A 24,890-nucleotide genomic window follows, 5' to 3' on the forward strand; every position below is an offset into this window, starting at 1 on the left:
GCTGCGCATCCGGCCCCTCACGCCCCGCCCCCACGGGCCGCGTCTCCGCCCCCACGGGCCGCGTCTCCGCCCCTGCGCCTTACCCACTGGTACGCATTCTCGCCCTCAGATCCGCCCCGGGTTCTCGTCGCCGGTGTGCTGTACCCTGTACTGGCTTGAAGAGTCTTTGTGGCCCCGGGGTGGCCAAAGGGAGTGAATGCAGTTAGCGCCGTCAGCCAGATCAACTCGCCTCCGAGGTCATTCCCACCTTCTAAGGTTACCGGGACCGCCTGCCCTCCAGCCGTTTCCTCCACCAGGTACGCTTGCTCCCCCCGGGTCGGCTGTCCCGGCGGCTGGAGGCGCGGCGGCTACGGCCGAGCCCGGACGCAGATTGGGGTGGGGCGGTTGGCGGCGGCGGCAGCCTCTACCCAGCGCGCCCCGAGTCTCAGAGCGCTGTTTTCCCGCGGTCACCGGGCTGGATAGAGGCAGGCCGCAAAGGGTCTTGGCGGGGAGAGAGTGGCCGGGGGGCGTCGGAGCGAGGGTTGGGCAAGGAGGACCCCGGCCTAGAGCGCGTCCAGGATGCCTTGTGCTTTCTGGTACTTGCGTGCGCTGCTCCGTTGACCTCTGTTGTGCACACCCGAGATTTCGTTTTATTGTGTAGAAGTTTATTTCAACAATAACAGGAAAGGGAATTTGAAATCTCAAGTCTAGGGTTTAGGGTCTGGATCTTGCACCGACCAGCTTGTAAAACTTGGGTTAAATTACCTAATCCCTTTGAATATCAGGTTTTTTCATCTCTAAAATGGGATTTGTAGTAAGGATTACATTTAAATGTTTTGGAAAGTAAATTACTTTTGTTTGGTAAGTGGGAAACGCTTCACACACAAAAAATGGATTTTGGTGTGTTTTTTTCTTGTAAACTTCGTAAGGAGTAAAAGCGTTGAATCTTGTACTATGCTTTACATTCCTTACCTCCTGGACACGATAGTGTCTCGTTGTTTGATGGTTGATTTTTAACTTAGTAGCTAAGGGAAGTTAGTGCCAGTGTTGCCGTTTCACAGATAGGTACCTTAAAAGTATAGAAAAGGGTAGATTGTAATACCTTTAGCCAAAATGGAGAACACAAAGAGGTGGTTCAGGTTTCCTAAGGGAAGTGAGTTTTGCTGTGGATGGTCTTAGTTTGGGGAGACGATAATGGATCTATTTTTATTAGACACCGGGTAGTATTTGTAATTCAGGAGAGATGTCTGGGAGAGAGCGGGGATGGTCAGGAGAGGGAAGACTGATTTGAGAGACGTCATACAGACCAGTTGCTGATTCTCAGTCATGGGGTGATGCCTAAGAGGTTATCAGATCTTAAAAGGCAGGAGGTGTAGTTTGAACAACACTAGAATTTCTGTTTGGGAAAAACAGTCTTTTCAAAATGTAAGCTACCAAAAGAGCCCATGATTTTTATGTTTATAAAAAGTCTTAAAAGATTGAGAAACACTAGTGTAGAAGGTAGTTAAAGCCACGGGAGGAAATGGAAGTTGCCCAGGAGAGCATGTGAGATAAGAGAGGTAGTGGTGAGCGGAGGATGATGAGCTAGTGAAGGAGGCGGAGAAAAGGCCACAGAGTTAGGAAGAGAGCTGGGAACTAATCTTCAAATGTCACAGAATTACAAACTTTGGGATCGTGCAGGCTTCACTAACTATATGGTTTTGGGTAATTTTGATCCTAAATTTTAATATCTGAGAATGGAGGTAATAAACACTTCTCAGACGTTGTGAGAATTAATTGGGACATTTTTGGAAGCTTAATTAGTACAGTGCCTGGCACAGAGTGAGAGCTGAGTTAGTGCTGTCGTTCTGGTGAACTCTATATGTCAGCCTCTCTCCATCTTCAAGCGTTCCAAAAGGCTAAGACTTGAAAAATAGGCCTTCGATTCTGGTGTTTAAGATGTCATTGGTTCCTTAGTGAGAATTTCAGGAGATGGCTAAGGTAAGTACTGGATAAAAATGATAGGCTTGAAGTGGAGATGGGTTGACTATACTCTTGCAAAAAATTTGTCAGTGTAGGAAATTATCATGATAGGAAGGGAAGATAGGGTCTTTGGAAGGTTTAGGGGATATGGGAAAGATAGGTTTCTGTTGAAGAAAATAAAAGCAGGAAGCCCATTTTATGTTCCAGTGAAAGATGAGGTACCTTTCTTATTTACTGCAATGAGGAAGGACAGTAACATAGTGGCACCCTAGGCTTTTAGACACACCCTTGACTGCACTGCAGGAGATAATGTCAAGCTGTGAATAAGCAGAAGGTTTGTTTTGCTGGACAGTGTTAGAAATTTTCTGATCTGTAACCCAAGGACAGTTTAAAAAAAATTATTATTGGAACTCAAATCTTGTAGTAGCCACCAGAAGAAGGATGTGGTCATATCTATGGCCTGTAAACATAGAAACCTCCTTACTATCATGCAAATAATCAGGGCTATTGGTCAAAGAATAAGATTTATTTAAAGTATGTCTTGAGATGTGCTTCAGGTGAAAGGTATACATGTAAGAAGAAATAATGGGGGCAGCGTTACTTGTGAAAAGTTGGTTAAAGAATTCTGTTAAACAAAGTTGGAAAACATTGAGTAGAATCACGGTCTAAGTAAATGAATGTTTGACTGTGAATCAAGAGAAAATGAATTTCATTCAGTACTGGCTCTATTCCTAGGTAGTTTTATGACCTTGAGCAAATACTAACCTTGCCATACTACAATTTCCTCATCTGTAAATGAAAATAATGTGCTCTGTCTACTCCACAACTTTCTGTAATTATCCAATGAGGCCTTAATTTGCTTTTTCAGACTACCTCATGAATATACAAGTATAATTTTTATTCTAGAGTCTAGACAAATGGATTTATTCATTTTTCTGCAATACCACTTTCCTTATTTCTTTTCCTTAAGCCTCTCCACCTGGCTCACAGTTGTTCCTCTTTCCTTTTCATAACAAGCCTGACTTAGCCTTTATCTCCTGCTCATTTGGGGACTTCAGTAATAGTCCAGTTTGATTTATTTGCCAGCTATTGATATATTATTTCTTGGAATGTGTTCTGTTGCTATTGTTATTAATTAATTTTCATATTTTAGAGTCTCATTACCCTGGTGAGTTGGAGGGCCTAAGGTTTTTCTGAGATTAAGTTCTTAGTTTTGCAAACTAAGCATATGAAGGGATAGAGTTGGTTAGTGGCTGTGGCGCTGGAGTCCGTGTCTCAGGTGAGGCTGGGCTGGGAAACCAAGGAAAATTCAGTGTATCAAGTCCCTGAACATAACCTAAGAGAAGGGTCAAAAATGGAGAATAAGCAAGACAGGAAAATTCAAAATTTGAGAGTGAATCACGTTGAGACAGTATAATTCAGAGGCTGCTGTGGTACCTGCCGGAGCTGTTAAGGATACTGAGTTGGTTCATAGGTTGTATTACATTCTGAACTAGATTGTAAATTCCTTTAGGATATTACACAATACATATTTGGCAATGATTTTTTTCTGACTTTTTTGGGTCTTCATTGCTGGGTGTGGGCTTTCTTTAGTTGTGGCAAGCGGGAGCTACTCTTCAGTGCGCGGGCTTCTCATTGCGGTGGCTTCTTGTTGCAGAGCACGGGCTCTAGAGCGCAGGCTTAGTAGTTGTGGCGCATGGGTTTAGTTGCTCCGTGGCATGTGGGATCTTCCCGGGCCAGGGATCAAATCCGTTTCCCCTGCATTGGCAGGCGGATTCTTAACCACTGCACCACGAGGGAACTCCCAGCCACGGTTATAAAACAATCTACCTTCCTAGCCCACTTTTTTCTTTCCTTTTATATTGATTGAGCACCTGCAATGGGCTAGGCCCAGTGAGACTTGTTTACTTTAAGACTCCCATTGAAGTCTCATCATGTAAGTTTAAAAAATTTCTAGTATGTTTTATAATCCACATACAATAAAGTGCACCCATTTTAAGCGTACGGATTGATGAGTTCTAAAAAATATGTATATCCATGTAATTACCACCCCTCATCAAAATAAAGAACATTTCTGTCACCACAGAAAGTTATTTCACTCCTTGTTCCAATCTCCCTTCACCAGTGGTAACCACTCTTCTGATTTCTAATATCATAAATAATTTTTCCTGTATTTCAACTTCATATAAATGGAACCATGTAATTTATATGCTTTGCATCTCCATTATTTTGCATAACATATTTTCGTGATTCATCCATGTTGCTACATGTATCAGTGGTCCATTCCTTTTTATTGTTGAGTAGTATTCCATTCTGTGAATATACCACAGTTTATCCATCCCCTCTTGATGGATATTTGGGTTATTTCTAATTTGGGGCTATTATGAATAATGCTGCTATGAACATTTGTATATAGGTCTTTTTGTGGACATAGGCTTTTATTTTTCTTGGAATTGATAGATCATATGTTTACTGAATGTTTAACATGGCGAGAAACTACAGAAGTTTTTAGTAACTGTTACTTGCAGCAATGTATGAGAGTCCCAGTTGTTAAACATCCTTGTCACTCACTGGGTGTGAACTGGTTATATCATGTAGTTTTTTAAAAAATTGAGATGAAATTCCCTAACATAAAATTCACGTAAACTATCTTGAAGTGTATAATTCAGTGACTTTCAGTGTATTCACAGTGTTGTGCAACGATCACCACCATATAATTCCAGACATTTTCAATACCTCAGAAAGAAACCCAGTACTCATTAGGCAGTCATTCCTTATCCCCCCCCACCCCCCAACCTGTGGCAACTACTAATCTGCTTTCTGTTTCTATGGATTTGCCAATTATGGACATTTCATATTGATATAAATGGCATAATAAAATAAGTGTTTTTTTATGCCTGGCTTCTTTCATTTTCAGGAACTGCCAAGCTTTTCCACAGTGGCTGCATCATTGTACATTACCATCAGCAGTGTAAAGGGCTGCCTATTTCTCCACATCCTCACCTACACTTGTTATATTTCCTTTTTTTTTTTTTAATTATAGCTTTCCTAATGGCTGTGAAGTGGTATCTCATCGTGGTTTTAATTTGCATTTCTCTAACGATCAGTGATGTTGAGCATCTTTTCATGTGTTACTTGGCCATTAGTATATCTTCTTTGAATAAGTGTCTTTTCAGGTCCTTTGCCCATTTTTTAGTTGGGCTCTTGTCTTTTTGTTGTTGAGTTGTAAGTGTTCTTAAAGATTTTGTAGGGCTTCCCTGGTGCCGCAGTGGTTGAGAGTCCACCTGCCGATGCAGGGAACGTGGCCATTGTATACTAGACTCTTATCAGATAGATATGCAAAAATTTTCTCCAATCCTGTGGCTTGTCTTTTCACTTTATTGGCAGTGTCCTGTGATACACAAAAGTTTTAATTTTGATAAAATTCAATTTTATGTTTTTCTTTTGTTTCTTGTACTTTTAGTGTCATATTTAGGAACCTATTGCCAAATCCAAGGTCATTTGGCTTTACTTCATCTTCTAAGAGTTTTGTAGTTTTAGCTTAGGTCTTTGACCCATTTTAAATTAATTTGTGTATATTGTGTGAGCTAAGGGTCCAGCTTCATTCTTTTGCATGTGGATATCCATTTGTCCCAGCACCATTTCTTGAAAAGACTGTTGAAAATCAGTTGACCATAGATGTATGAGGTTGTTTGGGACTATCAGTTCTATTCCATGATCTATATGTTTAAGCTACTTCCACACTGCTTTGATTACTGGTAGCCTTTTAGTAAGTTTTGAAATTGGGAAGTCTGAGTCCTTTAAATTTGTTCTCCTTTTTCAGGATTGTTTTGGTTATTGAAAGGGTCTTGAAATTTCATATGAATTTTAGAGTCAGCTTATTCATTTCTACAAAAGAGCAGTTGGAATTTTGAGAGTGATTGCATTGAATTTGTATAGTATTGCCATCTTAACAGTATTATGGGTTCCTATCCATGAACACAGGATGTTTTCCCCCTTACTTCGGTCCGCTTTAGTTTGTTTCAGCAATGTTCCGTAATTTTCATTGTACACACGTTTGAACTGTGCAGGTCCACTTATATGTGGATTTTTTTTTTCATTAAATATGTACTACATGGTCTGCAGTTGTTTGAATCCAAGGAAGCTCAGATACAGGAGGCCAGAGGGCATAACTATAAAGTTATGCTCAGGTGCTTTTCTAACTGGAATTGTTTTCTTAGTTTCATTTCCAGATTGTTAATTGCTATATAGAATTACAATTGATTATTATATGCTGATTTTGCTTGCTGAATTTATTTATTAGCTCTGATAGGTTTTTTTGGTGGATTCTTAGGAGTTTTCAAGATATAAAATCTTGTCATCTGTGAATAGAGATAGTTTTACTTCTTTCTTTCAAACCTGGATGTCTTTGTTTTTATTGCTTAATTGCTGTAGCTGGAACTTCCATGACTAGCAAGAAAGCAGACGTCTTTGTCTTTTTCCTGATGTTAGGGGGAAAGCTTTCAGTCTTTCTCCATTAAGTATGATGTTATATGTGGGTTTTTCTTAGGTGTCCTTTATCATGTTGATGAAATTCCCTTCTTTTCCTACATTTTTGAGCGTTTATATCATGAAAAGATGTTGGATTTTTTTTTTCAATTTTTACTATATTAACAGTTCATCATGTGGTTCTGTTTATCTCATTAGTATGGTGAATTCCATTGATTGATTTTCGTAAGTTGAACCACCTTTGCATGTTTGGGGTTAAATCCAACTTGGTCATGGTGTAAATTGTTTTAATATAAGGCTGGATTTAGTTTACTAGTATTTTGTGGAGAACTTTTGCATCTATATGAAACTGCCCAACTCAGATGGGACTCGAACCCAGCCAACTCAGATTGGTACTTGAATCCACAGGCTGAGACTTTTGCTCAGCCAAAACTCAGTCAGACTGGGACTGGAACCCACTGTCTTCTGATTGAGATCGCACACCTGGTCTCAGGACTTAATGAAGCTCAGGTTCTTTATGTCTCATAGCAGAAAGATTTCAGTGAGAGACAAAGTTATAGGTAAGAAGTGGATTTATTTAGAGAGATACACATTACATAGACAGAATGAGGTCTGTCTCAAAAGGTGAGAGTGGCCCAGAATATGGGGAGGTTAGTTTTTACGGGCCGGGTAATTTCATAGGATTATTCCAACTATTTCGGGGAAGGGGCGGGGATTTCTAGGAATTGGGCTGCCACCCACTTTTTGTCCTTTTATGGTCAGCCTCGGAACTGTCATGACACCCGTGGGTGTGTCATTTAGCATGCTAATGTATTACAATGACCGTATGATGAGGCTCAAGGTCTATTGGAAGTGGAATCTTCCACCATCTTGGACCTAGTTGGTTTTAACCAGTTTATGTCGTATCCTCAACGGCTCTGTAATTCTTTTTTTTTTTTTTTGCGGTACGCGGGCCTCTCACTGTTGTGGCCTCTCCCGTTGCGGAGCACAGGCTCTGGACGCACAGGCTCAGCGGCCATGGCTCACGGGCCTAGCCACTCCGCGGCATGTGGGATCTTCCCGGACCAGGGCACGAACCCGTGTGCCCTGCATCGGCAGGCGGACTCTCAACCACTGTGCCACCAGGGAAGCCCTTTGTCATTCTTTAAGAGTTGTGCCCTGCCCTCTTCCCTCCTGTTTCATATGTACATATAAGATACATTATTAGTCTGTAGTTTTCAAGTGATGTCTTTTTATGGCTTTGGTATCAGAGTAATATTTGTTTTATAGAATGAGTTAGAAAGTATTCCCTTTCTTCTTGAATCACTTTTGGTACTTTGTATGTTTCTAGGAATTTGTTTATTTCATCTAGGTTAAATGATTTGTTGACAGATACTTGTTCGTAATATTCTCCTATAATAATTTTTATTTCTGTAAAGCTGGTGGTAATATCTCTACTTTCATGCCTGATTTTACTAATTTGAGTCTTCTCATTTTTCTTGGTCATTTTAGCTAAATGTTTGTTAACTTTGGTGATCCTTTTAAAGAAGCAACTTTTGGTTTCATTGATTCTCTATGGTTTTTCTTCTATTTTGTTTATTCACATTCTAATCTGTAATATTTCTTTCCTCTTCTTGCTTTGGGTTTAGGTAACTCTTCTTTTTGGGGGTTCCATAAGGGAGATTTTAGGCCATTGATTTGAGAGATCTTTCTTTTTTCTTAATGTAGGCTTTTACAACTATAAATTTCCCTCTTAGCACTGCATTCGTTGCATTCCTTAAGTTTTGATATGTTGTATTTTCATTCATTTCAAGGTGTTTTCTAATTTACCTTGTAATGGATTCTTTGACCTATTGGTTATTTAAGAGTGTATTGTTACATTCAACATTTTTTAATTTTCCAAATTTCTTTCTGATAACTGATTTCTTATTCTACTGTGGTCAGAGAAGATGCTTTGTATTATTTTAGTCTTTTTAAACTTCTTGAAACTTTCTTTGTGCCCTAACGTAAGATCTATCATGGAGAATATTCCATGTTCACCTGAGAAGAATGTGTATCTTTCTCTTGTTTGGTGGAGTATTCTGTGTGTTGTTAGGTCTAGTTGGTTTATAGTATTTGGAAGGCCAACTGGCCCGAGGCAGGGGAACACAATCAGATTCACAGGTTGCATCAGACCGAAATTCTCCGGACCACCCAGTTCCAGAAACTGCCCTGGAGACATTCCGGACCACCCAGTTCCAGGAACTGACCTGGGGACTTTGAACCCAGCCCAGCCGTCCCGCCTTTCGAGGGGCGGGACTAACGGTCCCCCAGGATACCCGAAAAGACCACCAAATAAGGAATACCCTGCGCCCTCCCAGATTCACCACACCCCTTTCCCTTCTTCCCCTATAAAATCTTGCCCAGCCCTCGCCCAGGTGCGACTTCTCTGGCCCCTTTCTCTCGGACCAGTGAACCTCGCCGGGAGCGCTCCCTAATAAAGCTCACTTGAAGCTTTCCTCTGTTTCGCAGTGCTGTTTGTTAAGATCCGACCTTACAGTATTAAGTTTTCTAGTTCCTTGTTTATCTTTTGTCTAGTTCTGTTCATTATTGAAAGTGAAATATATTGAAGCTTCCAACTATTGTTGGGCCATCTTCTGTCAGTTTTTGCTTCATATAATTTGGGGCTCTGTTGTTAGGTGTATATATGTTTATAATTTTTTTATCTTGATAGATTGACTCTTATATCATCATATAACATTCTTCTTTGTCTGTTTTAACAATTTTTGTCTTAAAATTTATTTTGTCTGATATTAGTATTGTCACTCTAGCTCTCTTTTGGTTACTACTTTCATAGCATATCTTTTACACTTTTATTTTCAACCTATTTGTGTATTTGGTACTAAAATGAGTTTCTTGTAGACAGCATATAGTTAGATCACTTTTTATATTTAACCTTCCAATCTCTGTCTCTTAGAGAGTTTAATCCATTTATCTTTAATGAAATTATTCAAATAGAAGGCTTGCATTGCCGTTTTGCTGTTTTCTGTATGTCATATGTTTTTGTTACTCAGTTCCCTCACTGCCTTCTTTTGTGTTAGACGTTCTAGTGTACTGTTTTGATTGCGTTCTCATTTTTTCTGTATATATTTTAGTTATGTTTTTAGTGGTTGTCTTGAGCATTACAATTCACATTTATAACAATGATTTCAGATTAATAACAACTTGTTTTTAATAGTATACAAAAACTTCACTCCTGTATAACTCCATTCCCCCAACCCCCTTACATTGTTATTGTTATAAATGAGATATTGTTACTGTTGTATGTATAACATATATAATGTATGCAATATGTATAAGCACATATATAATGTGCATTTAAATGTGTATATTATAAATATGTAACAAATATAAGTATTATATTTGTATATGTTATGTTGATATATATAGTAAACATATAACATATATAAATAAATATGCAATATTAATGACATTGTATGTTACAAATAACAATGTTATAAATGGCAGTGATTAACATAGATTTTTAATTTTTTAAAAAAATTAATGAATTTATTTTTGGCCACATTGGGTGTTTGTTGCTGCGCACGGACTTTCTCTAGTTGCGGTGAGCGGGGGCTACTCTTGGTTGTGGTGCGCGGGCTTCTCATTGCCGTGGCTTGTCTTGTTGTAGAGCACGGGCTCTAGGTGCGTCGGCTCAGTAGTTGTGGCACGCAGGCTCAGTAGTCGTGGCTCACGGGCTCTAGAGGCTCAGTAGTTGTGGCGCATGGGCTTAGCTGCTCCACAGCATGTGGCATCTTCCCGGACCAGGGCTCGAACCCATGTCCCCTGTGTTGGCAAGCAGATTCTTAACCACTGTGCCACCAGGGAAGCCCTTAATTATTGTTTTATATAATTGTATTTTAAGTCAGTAGAAGGGAAAAAGAGGAATTACTAACCAAAAATCCATTAATGCAGACTTTTATGTTTATGTATGTAGTTGCCTTTACTTATGTACTATTCTTTTACTTTCAATCTATTTTTGTGTTTGAATATAAAATAGGTCTCTTATAGGGTATACTTTGATTTTTTTTTAATTCTGCCAATTTTTGCCCTTTATTGGATTGTTTAATCCATTTTACATTTAAAAGGATTTATGTCTGCCATTTTTCTGTTTGTTTCTGTACATTTGTATAGTCACATTCTTCCTTTATTACTGCCTTCACTTGTTTTAAATAGATATTTTCTCATATACCATTTTAGTTTTCTTGTCTCTTCTATTATATTTTTTTGAGTTATTTTCTTAGTGTTTGCCTAGGGAATTATAATTAGTATTTTAATTTATAACAAACTGGTTCAGATTAGTATCATTTTAACTTCAACAGTATATGGCTCCATTCCCTTCCCCCTTCCTTTGTGCTATTGTTGTCATACAATTTGCATCTTTATATATTGAATGCCTATCAACAAAGATTTATTTTATTGCTTTGTCCAGTTTTCTTTTATATTCATCTATGTTGTTACCTTTGCCAGTGCTCTTTGTTTCATCATATGAATTCCAGTTACTACCTAGTGGTGTGTTTCATTTTATCCTGACTGGATTTCTTCTAGTATTTCTTGTAGGACAAGATCAGTAGTAACAAGTTCTATCTGATTTTGTTTATCTGGGAATATCTTAATTTTTTTCTCAATTTTGGAGGATAATTTTGCTAGATATAGAATTCTTCATTAAGTCTTTTGTTCACTGCTTGAAAATGTTATTCCACTGCCTTCTGGTCTCCATGGTTTTAGATATGAAATCAGCTTTTAATCATTGAACATCCTTTTAATATAATGAATTGCTCCTCTCCCTGCTTTCAGAAGTCTCATTGTATTTGGCTTTTGGCAGTTTGATTATAAGGTTCTCAGTGTGGCTTTCTTTCAGTTTATCCTACCAGGAATTTGGTGAGCCTCTTGGATGTATAGTTTCTTTTTCTTCTCCCCCCCAGCCCCCCCCCCCATTAATCAAAGTTGGGAAGTTTTTGGCTTGTATTCTTTCCCTTTCTATCCTCTCCTGGGACTCTCATTATGTGTAGGTTGGTATGCTCGATAATGTCACACAGGTCTCTGAGACTGTTCATTTTTCTTCATTCTTTTTCTTTCTCAGATTGAGTGATCTCAATTGATCTTTCTTCAGGTTTGCTGATTCTTTCTTCTGCTCCCTCATATATGCTATTGAATCTCTAGTGAATTGTTCGTTTCAGTTTTTAGTTTAATTGTTTCTTTCTGCTTTTTTTGGTTTTAATTTGCTCTTTTTCTGGTTTCTTAGGGGAGGTGCTTAGATCATTGGTTTTTAGATTTTTTTCTAATATAAGCATATAATGCTATAAATTTCCTTGTAAGCTCTGCTTTAGCGCATTTCACAATTTTTGGCAATTCTTGTCATTTTCTACTTCCATATAGGTTTGGGGAAGTATTTTATCAAATCCACAAATGAAAAAAAATTGGGGATTTTAGTTATGATTCCTGTGAATTTATAATCTGGAAGAATTGATATATTCATAGCATTCATTATTTCAGTTCATGAAGTGGTATTTTTTTTAATTAATTTATTTTTGGCTGTGTTGGGTCTTTGTTGCTGCACGCGGGCTTTCTCTAGTTGTGGTGAGCGGGGGCTGCTCTTTGTTGAGGTGCGCGGTCTTCTCATTACGGTGGCTTCTCTTGTAGAGCATGGGCTCTAGGTGCGCAGGCTTTAGTAGCTGTGGCACGTGGGCTCAGTAGTTGTGGCTTGCGGGCTCCAGAGCACAGGCTCAGTAGTTGTGGTGCATGGGCTTAGTTGCTCCGTGGCATGTGAGATCTTCCCGGACTGGGGCTTGAACCTGTGTCCCCTGCATTGGTAGGCGGATTCTTAACCACTGAGCCACCACGGAAGTCCGAAATTGTATTTTTTTTATATTAAGAGTTTTTAACAAAATTTTACTTTTTTAATTGAAGTAGAGTTGATTTACAGTGTTGTGCTAATCTCTGCTGTATAGCAAAGTGACTCAGTTATACACACAGACGTTCTTTTTTTTTTTTGTGGTAGGCGGGCCTCTCACTGTTGTGGCCTCTCCCATTGTGAAGCGCAGGCTCAGCAGCCATGGCTCACAGGCCCAGCCGCTCCACGGCATGTGGGATCTTCCCGGACCAGGGCATGAACCCGTGTCCCCTGCATCGGCAGGCGGACTCTCAACCACTGCGCCACCAGGGAAGCCCTTATTTTATTTTTTTTAAAGATTTTTTTTTTTTGAGGTGGACCATTTTTTAAAGTCTTTATTGAATTTGTTATAGTATTGTTTCTGTTTTTATGTTTTGGTGTTTTTGGCCGCAAGGCACGTGGGATCTTAGATCCCTGACCAGGGATCGAACCCGCAGCCCCTGCATTGGAAGGTGAAGTCTTAACCACTGGACCACCAGGGAAGTCCCTGTGCCATATTTTAGATTACACATGTAAGTGATACATGATATTAGTCTTTCTCTTTCTGACTTACTTCATTTAATACGATCATCTCTAGTTGCATCCATGTTGCTGCAAACAGCGTTATTTCGTTCTTTTTTATGGCTGAGTAGCATTGCATTGTATTATGTACCACATCTTCTTTATCCATTCATCTGTTGATGGACATTTAGGTTGTTTGCATGTTTTGGCTATTGTCAATAGTGCTGCTATGAACATAGGGGTGCATGTATCTTTTTGAATTATAAATACTTTTAAATTGGTTAAATTTTATATATATTTTTTACAGATGTCTTGAGAATATGTTGTGAGACTTTTTGCCAGAGTACATGAAATTCTTGCATGCTCCTGTACATGCTGTTTATTTTAAATTTAATATGCTATGTGTTACAGGTATATAGAAATGTATTTAACTTAGCATATTGATTTTTATAGCTAGCAACACTGCTAACTTATAGTTTTAATAATTCAATGATGGGCTTAAATTTTCTGTGTTCACAATTATGTCATCTGCAAATATTGATTTTTTTCTCTTTCTAAACTTTATATATACTTTTTGCTTTACCTAGATGGCTAGAAAAATTTTAGTAAAATATTAAATATGTATAGCGGTAATATATATTTTTATCATGTGCTTGATGTCAAAAGGAAACCTTCAACACTTAATTATTTTTTTAATATTCATTTATTTATTTATTTGGCTGCATTGAGTCTTAGTTGTGGCATGTGGGATCTTCGTTGCAGCATGTGGGATCTTTCATTGCGACGCATGGGGTCTTCGTTGCAGTGTGTAGGCTTCTCCCTAGTTGTGGTGTGCGGGCTCCAGAGGGCGTGGACTCAGTAGTTGTGGAGTGCAGGCTCTCTAGTTGTGGTGTGCAGGCTCCAGAGCACACGGGCTTAGTTGCCCTGCGGTATGTGGGATCTTACTTTCCTGACCAGGGATCAAACCCACGTCCCCTGCATTGGAAGGTGGATTCTTAACCACTGGACCACCAGGGAAGTCCCCTCAACACTTCATTATTATGTGTAAGAATGCTTTTTGATTTCTACTTTGACCCATGAGATATTTAGAGGTGTGCTATTCAGTTTCCCAGTATTTAGAGATTTCCGGATACCTTTCTGTTTTTGTTTTCTAGTTTAATTCCATTGTTGTCACAGAACATACTTTATATGACTTAAAACCTGTTAAATTCATTGAGACTTTTCTCATGGCCCAGATTGAAGCCTATCGTGGTAAATTGGTTTTGTGTGTGTCTGATTTTCCCAGTAGCAAGAGTAGTTTCGTACTTGAGGGTGTTTTAAAGAATGAATGTTAGATAGCCTGTCCAAAATTCCCTATGGAAGTAGCTACTACCAAATAGAGTGTTATTTATGCATTTAAACTTTTCAGTGATTTGTGGAATCGAATACTTGTGGCTATGAGAAACTCATGTATATAGTGAATAATATTGTATCTCTTATGTTACAGTGGTTAGTTTACATTGTAGTGACTCAAATGACCAAAAATTATAAAACTTAATGAAGATTTCTCTTCTTTGGTTTAGTATATATTATTATATTTTTGTGGTAAGGTTGGTGATTGTTTATGTACAAAATAATCATAGCCTTTTCATCACCAAAAAAACGCATGGATTTTTCTGAGTATCTGTTTAACAAATAATAAAATTATGCATATTTTGAAAACACAAAATGAAATTCACAGGTACAGTTATAATTCACAGTTATAGTCTATCAAATATTTAAGGATCAAATAATCCCAACCTTACAGACTCTTCTGAAGGAAAATATTCTCCACCTAATTTTGAGATTAGCATAGCCTTGATACCAAAACCCAATAAGTATGATATAAGAAATACCAGAAAGTTAGAAAATATTTTGAACAGAATGAAAATGACAACACAATATATCCACATTTGTGAGATGCAATATAAACAGTGCTTGAAAGGGAATTTTTAGCCCTACAAAGCCTATCTTAAAAAGAAGAAAGATATTAAATCAATAATGTCCACAAACCCAAGGTAAAAAGTAGAGAAATAAAGATGATGTGAGAAAGCAGTGGTATAGAAAACAAAAACAATGGAGGAAATGAGATCAGAATTTGGTTTTCTGCGAAGGTCAATAAAATTTATAACTCTCTTGCCAGATAGATCAGGAAAGAAAGAGGAGATGCAAATTAACTAATATAAAGAAAGAGAGGCAACATAACTACAGAGCCTATAGCCATTAAATGGACAATAAAGCAATATTATGAACAACCTTATGCTCATATGCTCATATGTTTAACAACTTAAATGGACAAATTCCTTGAAATACACAAACTGCCAACACTTACACAAGAAGAAAGAAATAACCCAAATATCCTTATATCTCCTAAAGAAAACCCCAGGCTCAATTCTGTCCAATATTAATCAAAATAAGACAAAAACTACAAGAAAAGAAAATTATGCACCAGTGGACTTCCCTGGTGGCGCAGTGGTTAAGAATCCGCCTGCCAATGCAGGGGACACGGGTTCGAGCCCTGGTCCAGGAGGATCCCACATGCTGCAGAGCGACTAAGCGCGTGTGCCACAACTGCTGAGCCTGCGCTCTGTAGCCTGCGAGCCACAACTACTGAAGCCCGTGCATCTACAACCCATGCTCCGCAACAAGAGAAGCAACTACAATGAGAAGCCCCTGCACCACAACGAAGAGTAGCCCCTGCTCGCTGCAACTAGAGAAAGCCTGCGCGCAGCAACAAAGACCCAAAACAGCTAAAAATAAAAATTAATTAATTAATAAAAAAAAATTGTGCACCAGTATCCCTCATGAACATGATACTAAAATTCTTAGCAAAAATTTAAGAAGTCAAAACTAATGCTATACAAAAAGGATAAAACATAATCAAGTGGTGTTTATCCTAGGAATGCAAAGAAGTTTAAACATTAAAAAGTCAAGCAATGTAAATTGCCATATAATCAGCTTAAAAGGAAAAGCCATACAATCATCCCAATAGATGCTATATTACCTATCTGTTGCTGTGTAACAAATTACTCCAAAATATAGTGCTTTAAAGCAACAATTATTTACTATCTCACAGTTTCTGTGTGTCAGGAATCTGGATGTGGCTCAAGTGGGTAAAACCTGGTCTTTCACAAGGGTGCAGTGAAGATGCTAGCTGAGGTTACGTTCATCTCAAGGCTCATCTGGGGAGGGATTTGCTTCCAGTCTCATAAATGTGGTTGTTAGCAAGATTCAGTTTCCTATGACTTGTTGGACTGGAGGGGCCCTAGTTCCATGCTGGCCCTTGGTGCCCAAGTGGGCCTCTCCGTCAGGCAGTTCACACCATAACAGCTTCTATCAGAGCAAGCGAGAGAGAGCAAAGAGTCAAGCAGGATGAATGTCACAGTCATTTATAACATAATCTTAAAAGTGACATTTTATCTCTCTGTCCTATTTTGTTCTTTAGAAGTGGCACAAGGAACAAAAGGAAAAAACTGGGTAAAGAAGATATCGCAAATAACCCTGTGAAAAGATGTAAAACATCATTTTCCCTTGGGAAAATGCAAAGTACTACCACATTGAGATATCACTACTCAGCTATTCAAATGGGTACAATTTTTAAAAATCACCATACCAAGTGTTGTTAAGGATGTGGAGTAAGCAGAACTTACTGGTGAGAATATAAAATGATACAACTGCTTTGGAAAATACTTTGGCAATTTCTTAAGAATTTAAACATGCATTTGCCATTTGATCCAGCCAGTTTATTTCTACTTATTTGCTCAAGATTTAGATGTGGATATTCATAGCTCCTTTATTTGTACTAGCCCCCAAGTTGAAACAACCCAGATTTCCATCAACCGGTGAATGGATAAAGAAACTGTAGTATATCCATACAGTGGCATACTACTTAGTAGTAGAAAGGAACTAAGTATCAAGGAAGGAAAGTATAATAAATTAGGATTGGAAAGAAAATTCATTAATGTGATGAAGAGTGTTTGTTTAAAAATGAATAGATAAATAAAAAGTCTAGAGCAAACATCATCCTAATGGGGAATCTTAGAAGAATTCTTTTTAAATTCAGGTATGGAACAATGATACTCATTTTCACCACTCTTTCTCAAATACTGTGTTGGAGATGCTAGTCTGTGCAGTAAGAAAATTTAAAATGGTAGCATAATGATTGGGAATGGCAGATATCAATGTCATTGTTTGCAAACAGTATAAACTTACAATATATGCTTTTGCAGACAACATGAAAAACTCAAGAGTCTATAAGTCAATAATTAGAAATAATAGAGGATTTTTTTTAGCAGGGTTGGCTGGATACATGTTGAATATACAAAATTAGTTGCATGTGCTAACAACAAGGAGAACGTGTAATTAAAAGGAAGACACTGTTAGTATTAGAGATTATCAAGTATCTAGAGTTAGATTTGCCACAAATATGCAGTATCTCTATAGGACAAATTAATTTTTTCAGAACAACATTAAGGAAGACCTGAATAAATGAAGGAGTAGACTATTTGTGGATATAATTCTTTCCAGTTTTATCTGTAGATTCAATTCAATTCAAACCAAAATCCCAAAGAGGTTTTTCAAGGAGAATGGTAAGCTGATTTTTAAACTTACATGAAGGACCATAGGGCCAAGAATAATCATGACACTTCTGAAGAAGAACAGAGAGGAAAGACTTGCCCTACCAAATATGAGAACTTATTAGGACACAATAATAATACAGTGTGGTACAGTTTAAGGATGGATAAGTTGACCAATAGAATAGAGAGACTAGAAACAGTTCCACACAGGAATGGAACTTAGTTATGACCAAGTAGTATGTCAGCTGAAAGGAGAAAGGAGGGATTATTTAATACTTGGAGCTGGATAAAGTAGTTATCTATTTTAACATGGAAAAAGATGAAATTAGGTCACTACTTCACTTGCTATTAAAATACTTTTCTGCATGGATTAAGGACTTAAAATTTGTCAATAGCAAAAGTTTAAAACTTTTAGGGAGAAAATATAGGTGAATATCTTTTGGACTTTTGAGTAGGGCAAGATTGTTTAAAGAAAACACAAAAGAAGTGTTATCCATAAAGGAAAAGGCCGGGACTTCCCTGGTGGTGCAGTGTTTAAGAATCTGCCTGCCAGTGCAGGGGACACGGGTTCAAGCTGTGGTCCGGGAAGATCCCACATGCCACGGAGCAGCTAAGCCCGTGCACCACAACTACTGAGCCTGCACTTCAGAGCCCACGTGCCACAACTACTGAAGCCCGTGCGCTTAGCTCCCTTGCTCCACAACGAGAAGCCACCGCAATGAGAAGCCCGCGCAGCGCAATGAAGAGTAGCCCCTGCTCACCACAACTAGAGAAAGCCTGTGCACAGCAACGAAGACACAACACAGCCAATAAATAAACAAACAAAGAAATATATAAATTTATTTTAAAAAAATAAAGGAAAAGGCCAATAAATTTGGCTACATTAAGAATTTTGACCCTTACACCATGTACAAAATCAACTCAAAATGGATTAAAGAGTTAAATATAAGACCCACAGTTTTAAAAAATCCTAGAAGAAAACAGGGGAATAGCCTTATAGCATTTATCTTGGCAGTGATTTCTTGGATGTGACACCAAAAGCACAGCAATAAAAACAAAAGACAGGTGGGACTGTATCAAACTGAAAAGCTTCTATACACCAAAGGAAGTAAATAATAGAGTGAAAAGACAGTCTATGGGATGGGAGAAAAATATATACAAACAATATATCAAATAAGGGATTAGTATCCTAAATATATAAGGAGCACCTACAACACAACAACAAAGAAACAAATAATCTGATTTAAAAATGGATAAAAGACCTTAATAGACATTTCCCCAAAGAAGATGTACAGATGGCCAACAGGAATATGAAAAGACGCTGAGCATCACTAATCATCAAGCAAATGAAATCAGAATCAAAGGGTTATCACTTCACTTGTTATGATGACCATTATTAAAAAACAAAACAAAATAACATGTGCTAGTGAGGATGTGGAGAAATCAGAACGTTGTGCATTGTTGGTAAGAATGTAAAATGGTGTACTATGGAAAACAGTGTGGAGATTCCTCAAAAAGCTTAAAATAGAACAACTATATGATCTAGCAATCCCTCTTTTGGATATTTATCCAAAAGAATTGAAATCAGGATCTCAAAGAGATATTTGTATTCCCACGTTCATTGTAGCAATATGCATAATTCAAGAAATGGAAACAATGTAAATGTCCATCAGTGGATGAATGGATAATGAAAAGGTGGTACATACATACAATAGAGTATTATATACTTCTTATAAAAGAAGGAAATCCTGTCATATGCTACAACATGGATGAACATTGAGGGCATTATGCTGGACGAAATAAGCCAGTCACAGAAGGAGCAATACTGCGTGATTCCAATCATAAGAGGTATCTAAAGTAGTCAAACTCTTAGCAGAAGAACATAGAATGGTGGTTGCCAGGGGCTGAAAAGAAGGGGGAAATAGGAGTTGCTATTTAATGGGTATCGAGTCTCAGTCACGCAAATTGAAAAAGTTTTAGAGATCTTCTGTAAAACAATGTGCATACAGTTAACAGTGCTGTACTGTACACTTAAAATTTGTTAAGAAGGTAGACTTCATGTTGTGTTTTTTTTTTTAACCACAAAAAATAATTACGAACTTTATCAAAAGATACTTTAAAGAAAGAGGAAAGGTAAATCATAGACTCTGAGAAGAGACAGTTCACACAGCCTGCAAATAATTTGTACTAAGAATAAAAAGTTCTTCAAACCAATAAAAAGAAGTAAATGCCCCAGGAGAAAAATGGACAAAAGATATGAATGGACATAGTACAGAAGAGGCAATACATACTGGTAATAATATGAAGAGATGTTCAGCATCGTTAATGATCAGGGAACATAAAACTATAATAAGATAGCATTTAACACACATTTGATGGAAAAAATTTAAAGTTCTGATGATACTAAGTATATATTGATTTACTATTTTCTGACTTGGATATTGCTCTAATCCTTTTACTGAAGCATCTCCATTCATCGCTTGATTGAGTAGATTTTGTCATCAGGTAGCTTTCTTCCCCCAACAGGGGCTCATTGATTATTCATGTTAAGAATGTTTGCAAAAAAAAAAAAAAAAGAATGTTTGCCATTTATATTTGAAGTCCACCTTGGCCAGGTATAGCAAATCATTAATATTAACTTAAGTAGAGTACAGAATGCAGAAAAAGTATAGAAAAGAGGAATTTTGTATAGTTGTATAGGAATTTTGTATAGTTGAGCAAGGAAGCTATTCTTCTAGAAGATTTGTTTATGACTCACAAAGTTAAAGGAGATATTAAAGTCATCTTTCTCACTAGTCCGTGTGCTCCCTAAAAAAGGGATGGTACCTGCCACATAGAAGAGTGGATACAAAGAAAAAAGATAATTAGGTTGATTGGACCGGAGGGAATTTATTTATTTAATATTTATTTATTTTTTGGCTGCATTGGGTCCTAGTTGCGGCACGCGGGATCTTTCGTTGTGGCGCGCGGGCTTCTCTCTAGTTGTGGTGCGTGGGCTCTGTAGTTGCAGTGCGCGGGCTCAGTAGCTGTGGGATCTTAATACCCAGCCAGGGATCGAACCGGCGTCCTCTGCATTGCAAGATGGATTCTTAACCACTGGACCACCAGGGAAGTCCCCCTGGACTGGAGGGAATTTAAAGCACTGGAGAATACATTTTGAGTTCTAGACATTCCACTAAGATTATATATATATAACTTGGCACCTTTTCTTCATATTTACTGAATCTTTGGGTATGTTATCCATTTGACCCACAATATTTTGAAAAGGAGACTAATTTTTCAGATCTCATAAGTAGATTCATGTTATGATCTTCAGAGATTGTTGATATGACATTTTTCTGAAACATATATATGTTAAGAAATAAAAGTTCAATAACCTTAATTTTTGGTTCTAAAAAGTTACATCTAATTTTTGGATTTTTCCCCTTACATCCTAAATAATTGCTAGAAATATGTCAATTTTTCTGGCCTTAATTTAAGGTGAGAATATTCAGGTTGCCAACTTTGCTAGGATGGTGCCAAAATAAAGCACTGTAGGTCTTCTTACCTTTCTGGAGGAGGCATATACCTGTATTGTAGCATATGTGTGTTATTTTTCCACTTAAAAGACCTGTGTTCAAATGTTAGAAGTAGGTGCTTAGATTTGAAGGTTCTACATACATTTCAGGAATTAAAAAAAAATTTTATTGTGCGAATTTTCCCATATACAGAAAAATTCAGAAGAGTGAAATACTTAACACCTAGATTTAACAGATCATTAACATTATAATATATTTTTTCTGAACTATTATAAACTACAGCTATCATAACATTTCAGCCCTTAATATGTCATTATGAACCTTTTTAAAAAAAAAAAAGACACTTTCTACGTAACCGTAATAACATCTCACTAACAAAATCAAAATTTAAAAATATTATCTGATATCCAGCTCATGTTCAGATTTCTTTAGTTACTTTCAGACTGGCTTTTTAGAGTTCGTTTTTTCAAACCAGGATGCATTTGGTTGGATTCCTTTATTCTAGAATGGTTATACCTCCCCTGCCACCTTTTTTCCCACCCTACTTTCACCTGTTGAAGAAACTAAGACAGTAGTCCTGTAGACCAGAGTATTACACCTTCTCCTATATTTTGTGGCAAGCTTTACCATGTTACTTTAGTCTCTGAATTTCCTGTAAGTATCACAAAATCTGGTTGTTCAACTTCTCTTGAAACTAAGATGGGTCCGTATGTTCAGGTTTAGAATTGTTTTTAAAGCAGAGTATATACTGGGAAAATATGAAGATATTTTTGTGAAAATACTTTCATAACTCTAATGAAAACATTTGTGGAGTGCTCTTCATATTCCTCAAAGCACTTAATAGAAATATTTTAAAAATAATAGTTAATAAATATTTGCTGGTTTGTGTTTTAAGGTTTTTATATACTCCTTTCCTTTAGGCTTGTTATCCCATTCCTGTCTGAAAAGATAAGACAGTTACTTTCTTTTTTCACTACAGATTTTCAGCTACTGATGTTACAAACAAAATATTGGAGCATAGAGTTGAGGAAAAGACTTAAACCAGGTAAATAATAAAAGTCTAAAGAAACAATACAGGGCTTCCCTGGTGGGGCAGTGGTTAAGAGTCCGCCTGCCAGTGCAGGGGACACGGGTTTGAGCCCTGGTCCGGGAAGATCCCACATGCCACAGAGCAACTAAGCCCATGTGCCACAACTACTGAGCCTTCACTCTAGAGCCCGCGAGCCACAACTACTGAGCCCGTGTGCCACAACTACTGAAGCCCACATGCCTAGGGTCCGTGCTCCGTAACAAAGAGAAGCCACTGCAGTGAGAATCCTGTGCACTGCAGCTAAGAGTAGCCCCCTGCTCGCCCCAACCAGAGAAAGCCCGTGCACAGCAACGAAGACCCAACGCAGCCAAAAATAAAATAAAGAAATTAAAAAAAATAAACAATACAACTACGATTCATTTTTATAAAGGTCATTATTGGGATAATTGACAAAATTGGAAAATGAACTGTAGAGTACTGTCAACGTTGTTTCCTCAATTTGATAATTGTACCTTGATTATATAGGAATATTCTGAGGTATTTAGGATGAAAGGGGTGTGATGTATGGCAATCTACTTCCAAATGGTTTAGAAAAAATGATATGTAATATGAGAGGGCGTTTGGTGAGTTTATGGGCTAATAGGAACTCATTTATTGCCAGTATGGAAGTATAAGTTGGTCCAATCTTTCTGGAAAGCATTTTGGCAATTTGTCTCAAGTTTTTAGCTTAGCCTAGCAATCTTACTTTTTTTTCCTATAGTAATTGTAGGAACACTACAGTAAGATGTATGTATAAGGATATTTATATGAGAGTTTATGAAATTAATGAATTAATGATAAATTGGCAGTAGCCTAAATAAGAATATGAGGATGACTAAATAAATATAAAAACCATGTAAGCATTAAAAATGATAATGTAAATCTATTTATTGGCATGTTTGTAATACATTTTTAAGTGTTAAAGCTGGCTACTAAACAATATGAGTAGTAGTAATCTATTTTGTCTTTCAGAAAAGGTGCATGTACACAGATACAGGAATACATATACACAGATAATACGAATATTTGTATGTAATTGATTAGTTAGATGTAATCTTCGTGTGTGTATACATATATGTATTTTTATGCACGTAGACATTTGGAAAGGTGATACTGTATGTTGCCAGTGGTTACTTTTTCATTTGTTTTATTTTATTTTTTTGGCTGCACCGTGCGGCTTGCGGGATCTTAGTTCCTGGGCCAGGGATGGAACCTGGGCCCTTAGCAGTGGAAGCATGGAGTCTGAACCACTGGCCTGCCAGGGAATTCCCTTTTTTTAAAAAAAATTTGTTTTATTTTATTTTTTTGGCCCTGAGTGGTTATTTTTTATTTTTATTTTTTAAATTAATTTATTTATTTTTGGCTGCTTTGGGTCTTCGTTGCTGCTCGTGGGCTTTCACTAGTTGCGGTGAGCGGGGGCTACTCTTCATTGCAGTGCGTGGGCTTCTCATTGCAGTGGCTTCTCTTATTGTGGAGCACGGGCTCTAGGCATGCGGGCTTCAGTAGTTGTGGCACGCAGGCTCTAGAGCGCAGGCTCAGTAGTTGTGGTGCACGGGCTTAGTTGCTCCGTGGCATGTGGGATCTTCCGGGACCGGGGATCAAGTTGGTGTCCCCTCCATTGGCAGGCGGATTCTTAACCACTGTGCCACTAGGGAAGCCCCGGGTGGTTATTTTTTAAAAATAAGTTTCTAAGTGATTTTTGTATTCTTTTGTGTTAACTTTTTCAACAGAGTATATATGTTGCTTTTCTCATTAAAGTTTTCTAAGATAACGCTTCTTACGAAGGTTATGTTTTTGATTTTATTTTGTACCTTTGCAACAGTGTTTGATATGCAGTAAAAATAGTGCTATATTTGCTGATAATTCTGTACTAGGTTCGAGTACCTGAGTAGGTCTTTTGAGGCTCAATTCAGATTTTGAGCCTTGTTGGTCAGCTGCTTTCATTCTTTTACATGGCCAGAGTCCATTTTCTTAATGATCTATTAATTGTCTTTCAAATGTGATGCTGCTCACATAGCTTAGCTGAAGTACATTACCATTTTTGGAAAATAGAGAGCATGTTCTATTAATGATGATTGTTTAGTGCCTTGGGGTATAGAACTTACATGTTTACTTCTGATAGTGGTCAACAACATATGCTTTTTTTTTTTTTAAGTAAATTTACTTATTTATTTTTGGCTGCATTGGATCTTCGTTGCTGTGCATGGGCTTTCTCTAGTTGTGGCTAGCGGGAGCTACTCTTCGTTGTGGTGCGTGGGCTTCTCATTGCGGTGGCTTCTCTTGTTGCAGAGCACGGGCTCTAGGCGTGCAGGCTTCAGTAGTTGTGGCACATGGGGTCATTAGTTGTGGCTCACGGGCTCTAGAGCACAGGCTTAGTAGTTGTGGCGCACAGGCTTAGTTGCTCCGCAGCATGTGGGATCTTCTTGGACCAGGGCTCGAACCCATGTCCCCTGCATTAGCAGGCGGAATCCTTAACCACTGCGCCACCAGGGAAGTCCAACAACATGTGCTTTGATAGTAATACTGGTTATTGTTTTTATAGTTTATTTAACTTTTAGCTGTTGATTTTAAGGGCATTTTCTATTACACTTTTATTTTACATCTTGCTTTTCTTTAACAGATTTTTCTTCTCTTAGTTAAAAATATGGATCCTGAAGCAGAGGGACCACCAATTATCAAAGTGACTCCTCTTCAACAAATGCTTGCCTCTTGTACTGGAGCTATACTGACATCACTGATGGGTAAAATAATATGTAGATTATGTAACTGAATGAATCATTGATTCCATTTGAGTTTTACCATCTGTGAAATAATGATAATATTATCATTCATGCTTCATCATGATAACATGAAAAGAACCCTGGACA

At 37.8% G+C, this 24,890-nt stretch overlaps 1 protein-coding gene across 5 annotated transcripts in view; it reads left to right on the top strand.

Moving 5' to 3' along the window:
* The first annotated feature begins 52 nt into the window (after window positions 1–52).
* SLC25A40 (solute carrier family 25 member 40) overlaps window positions 53–24,890 on the top strand; it is a 59,531-nt gene continuing 34,693 nt past the window's right edge. Inside the window, exons 1-3 of one of the 5 annotated variants that reach the window (XM_089917739.1) lie at window positions 53–296; window positions 21,934–21,999; window positions 24,660–24,764. In XM_089917739.1, coding sequence (XP_089773865.1) covers window positions 197–296; window positions 21,934–21,999; window positions 24,660–24,764 — 271 coding nt within the window. In that variant the 5' untranslated portion in view covers window positions 53–196. Of the gene's footprint in view, window positions 297–21,933; window positions 22,000–24,643; window positions 24,765–24,890 lie in introns of all 5 variants that reach the window. The other 4 variants (XM_089917738.1, XM_089917740.1, XM_022588218.3 and 1 more) reach the window with 4 other exon arrangements.

This window comes from Delphinapterus leucas, chromosome 9 (genome assembly GCF_059928025.1).
Source record: "Delphinapterus leucas isolate spDelLeu-1000000601 "Yukka" chromosome 9, BTC_Dleu_Yukka2, whole genome shotgun sequence".
Lineage (NCBI taxonomy): Eukaryota > Metazoa > Chordata > Mammalia > Artiodactyla > Monodontidae > Delphinapterus > Delphinapterus leucas.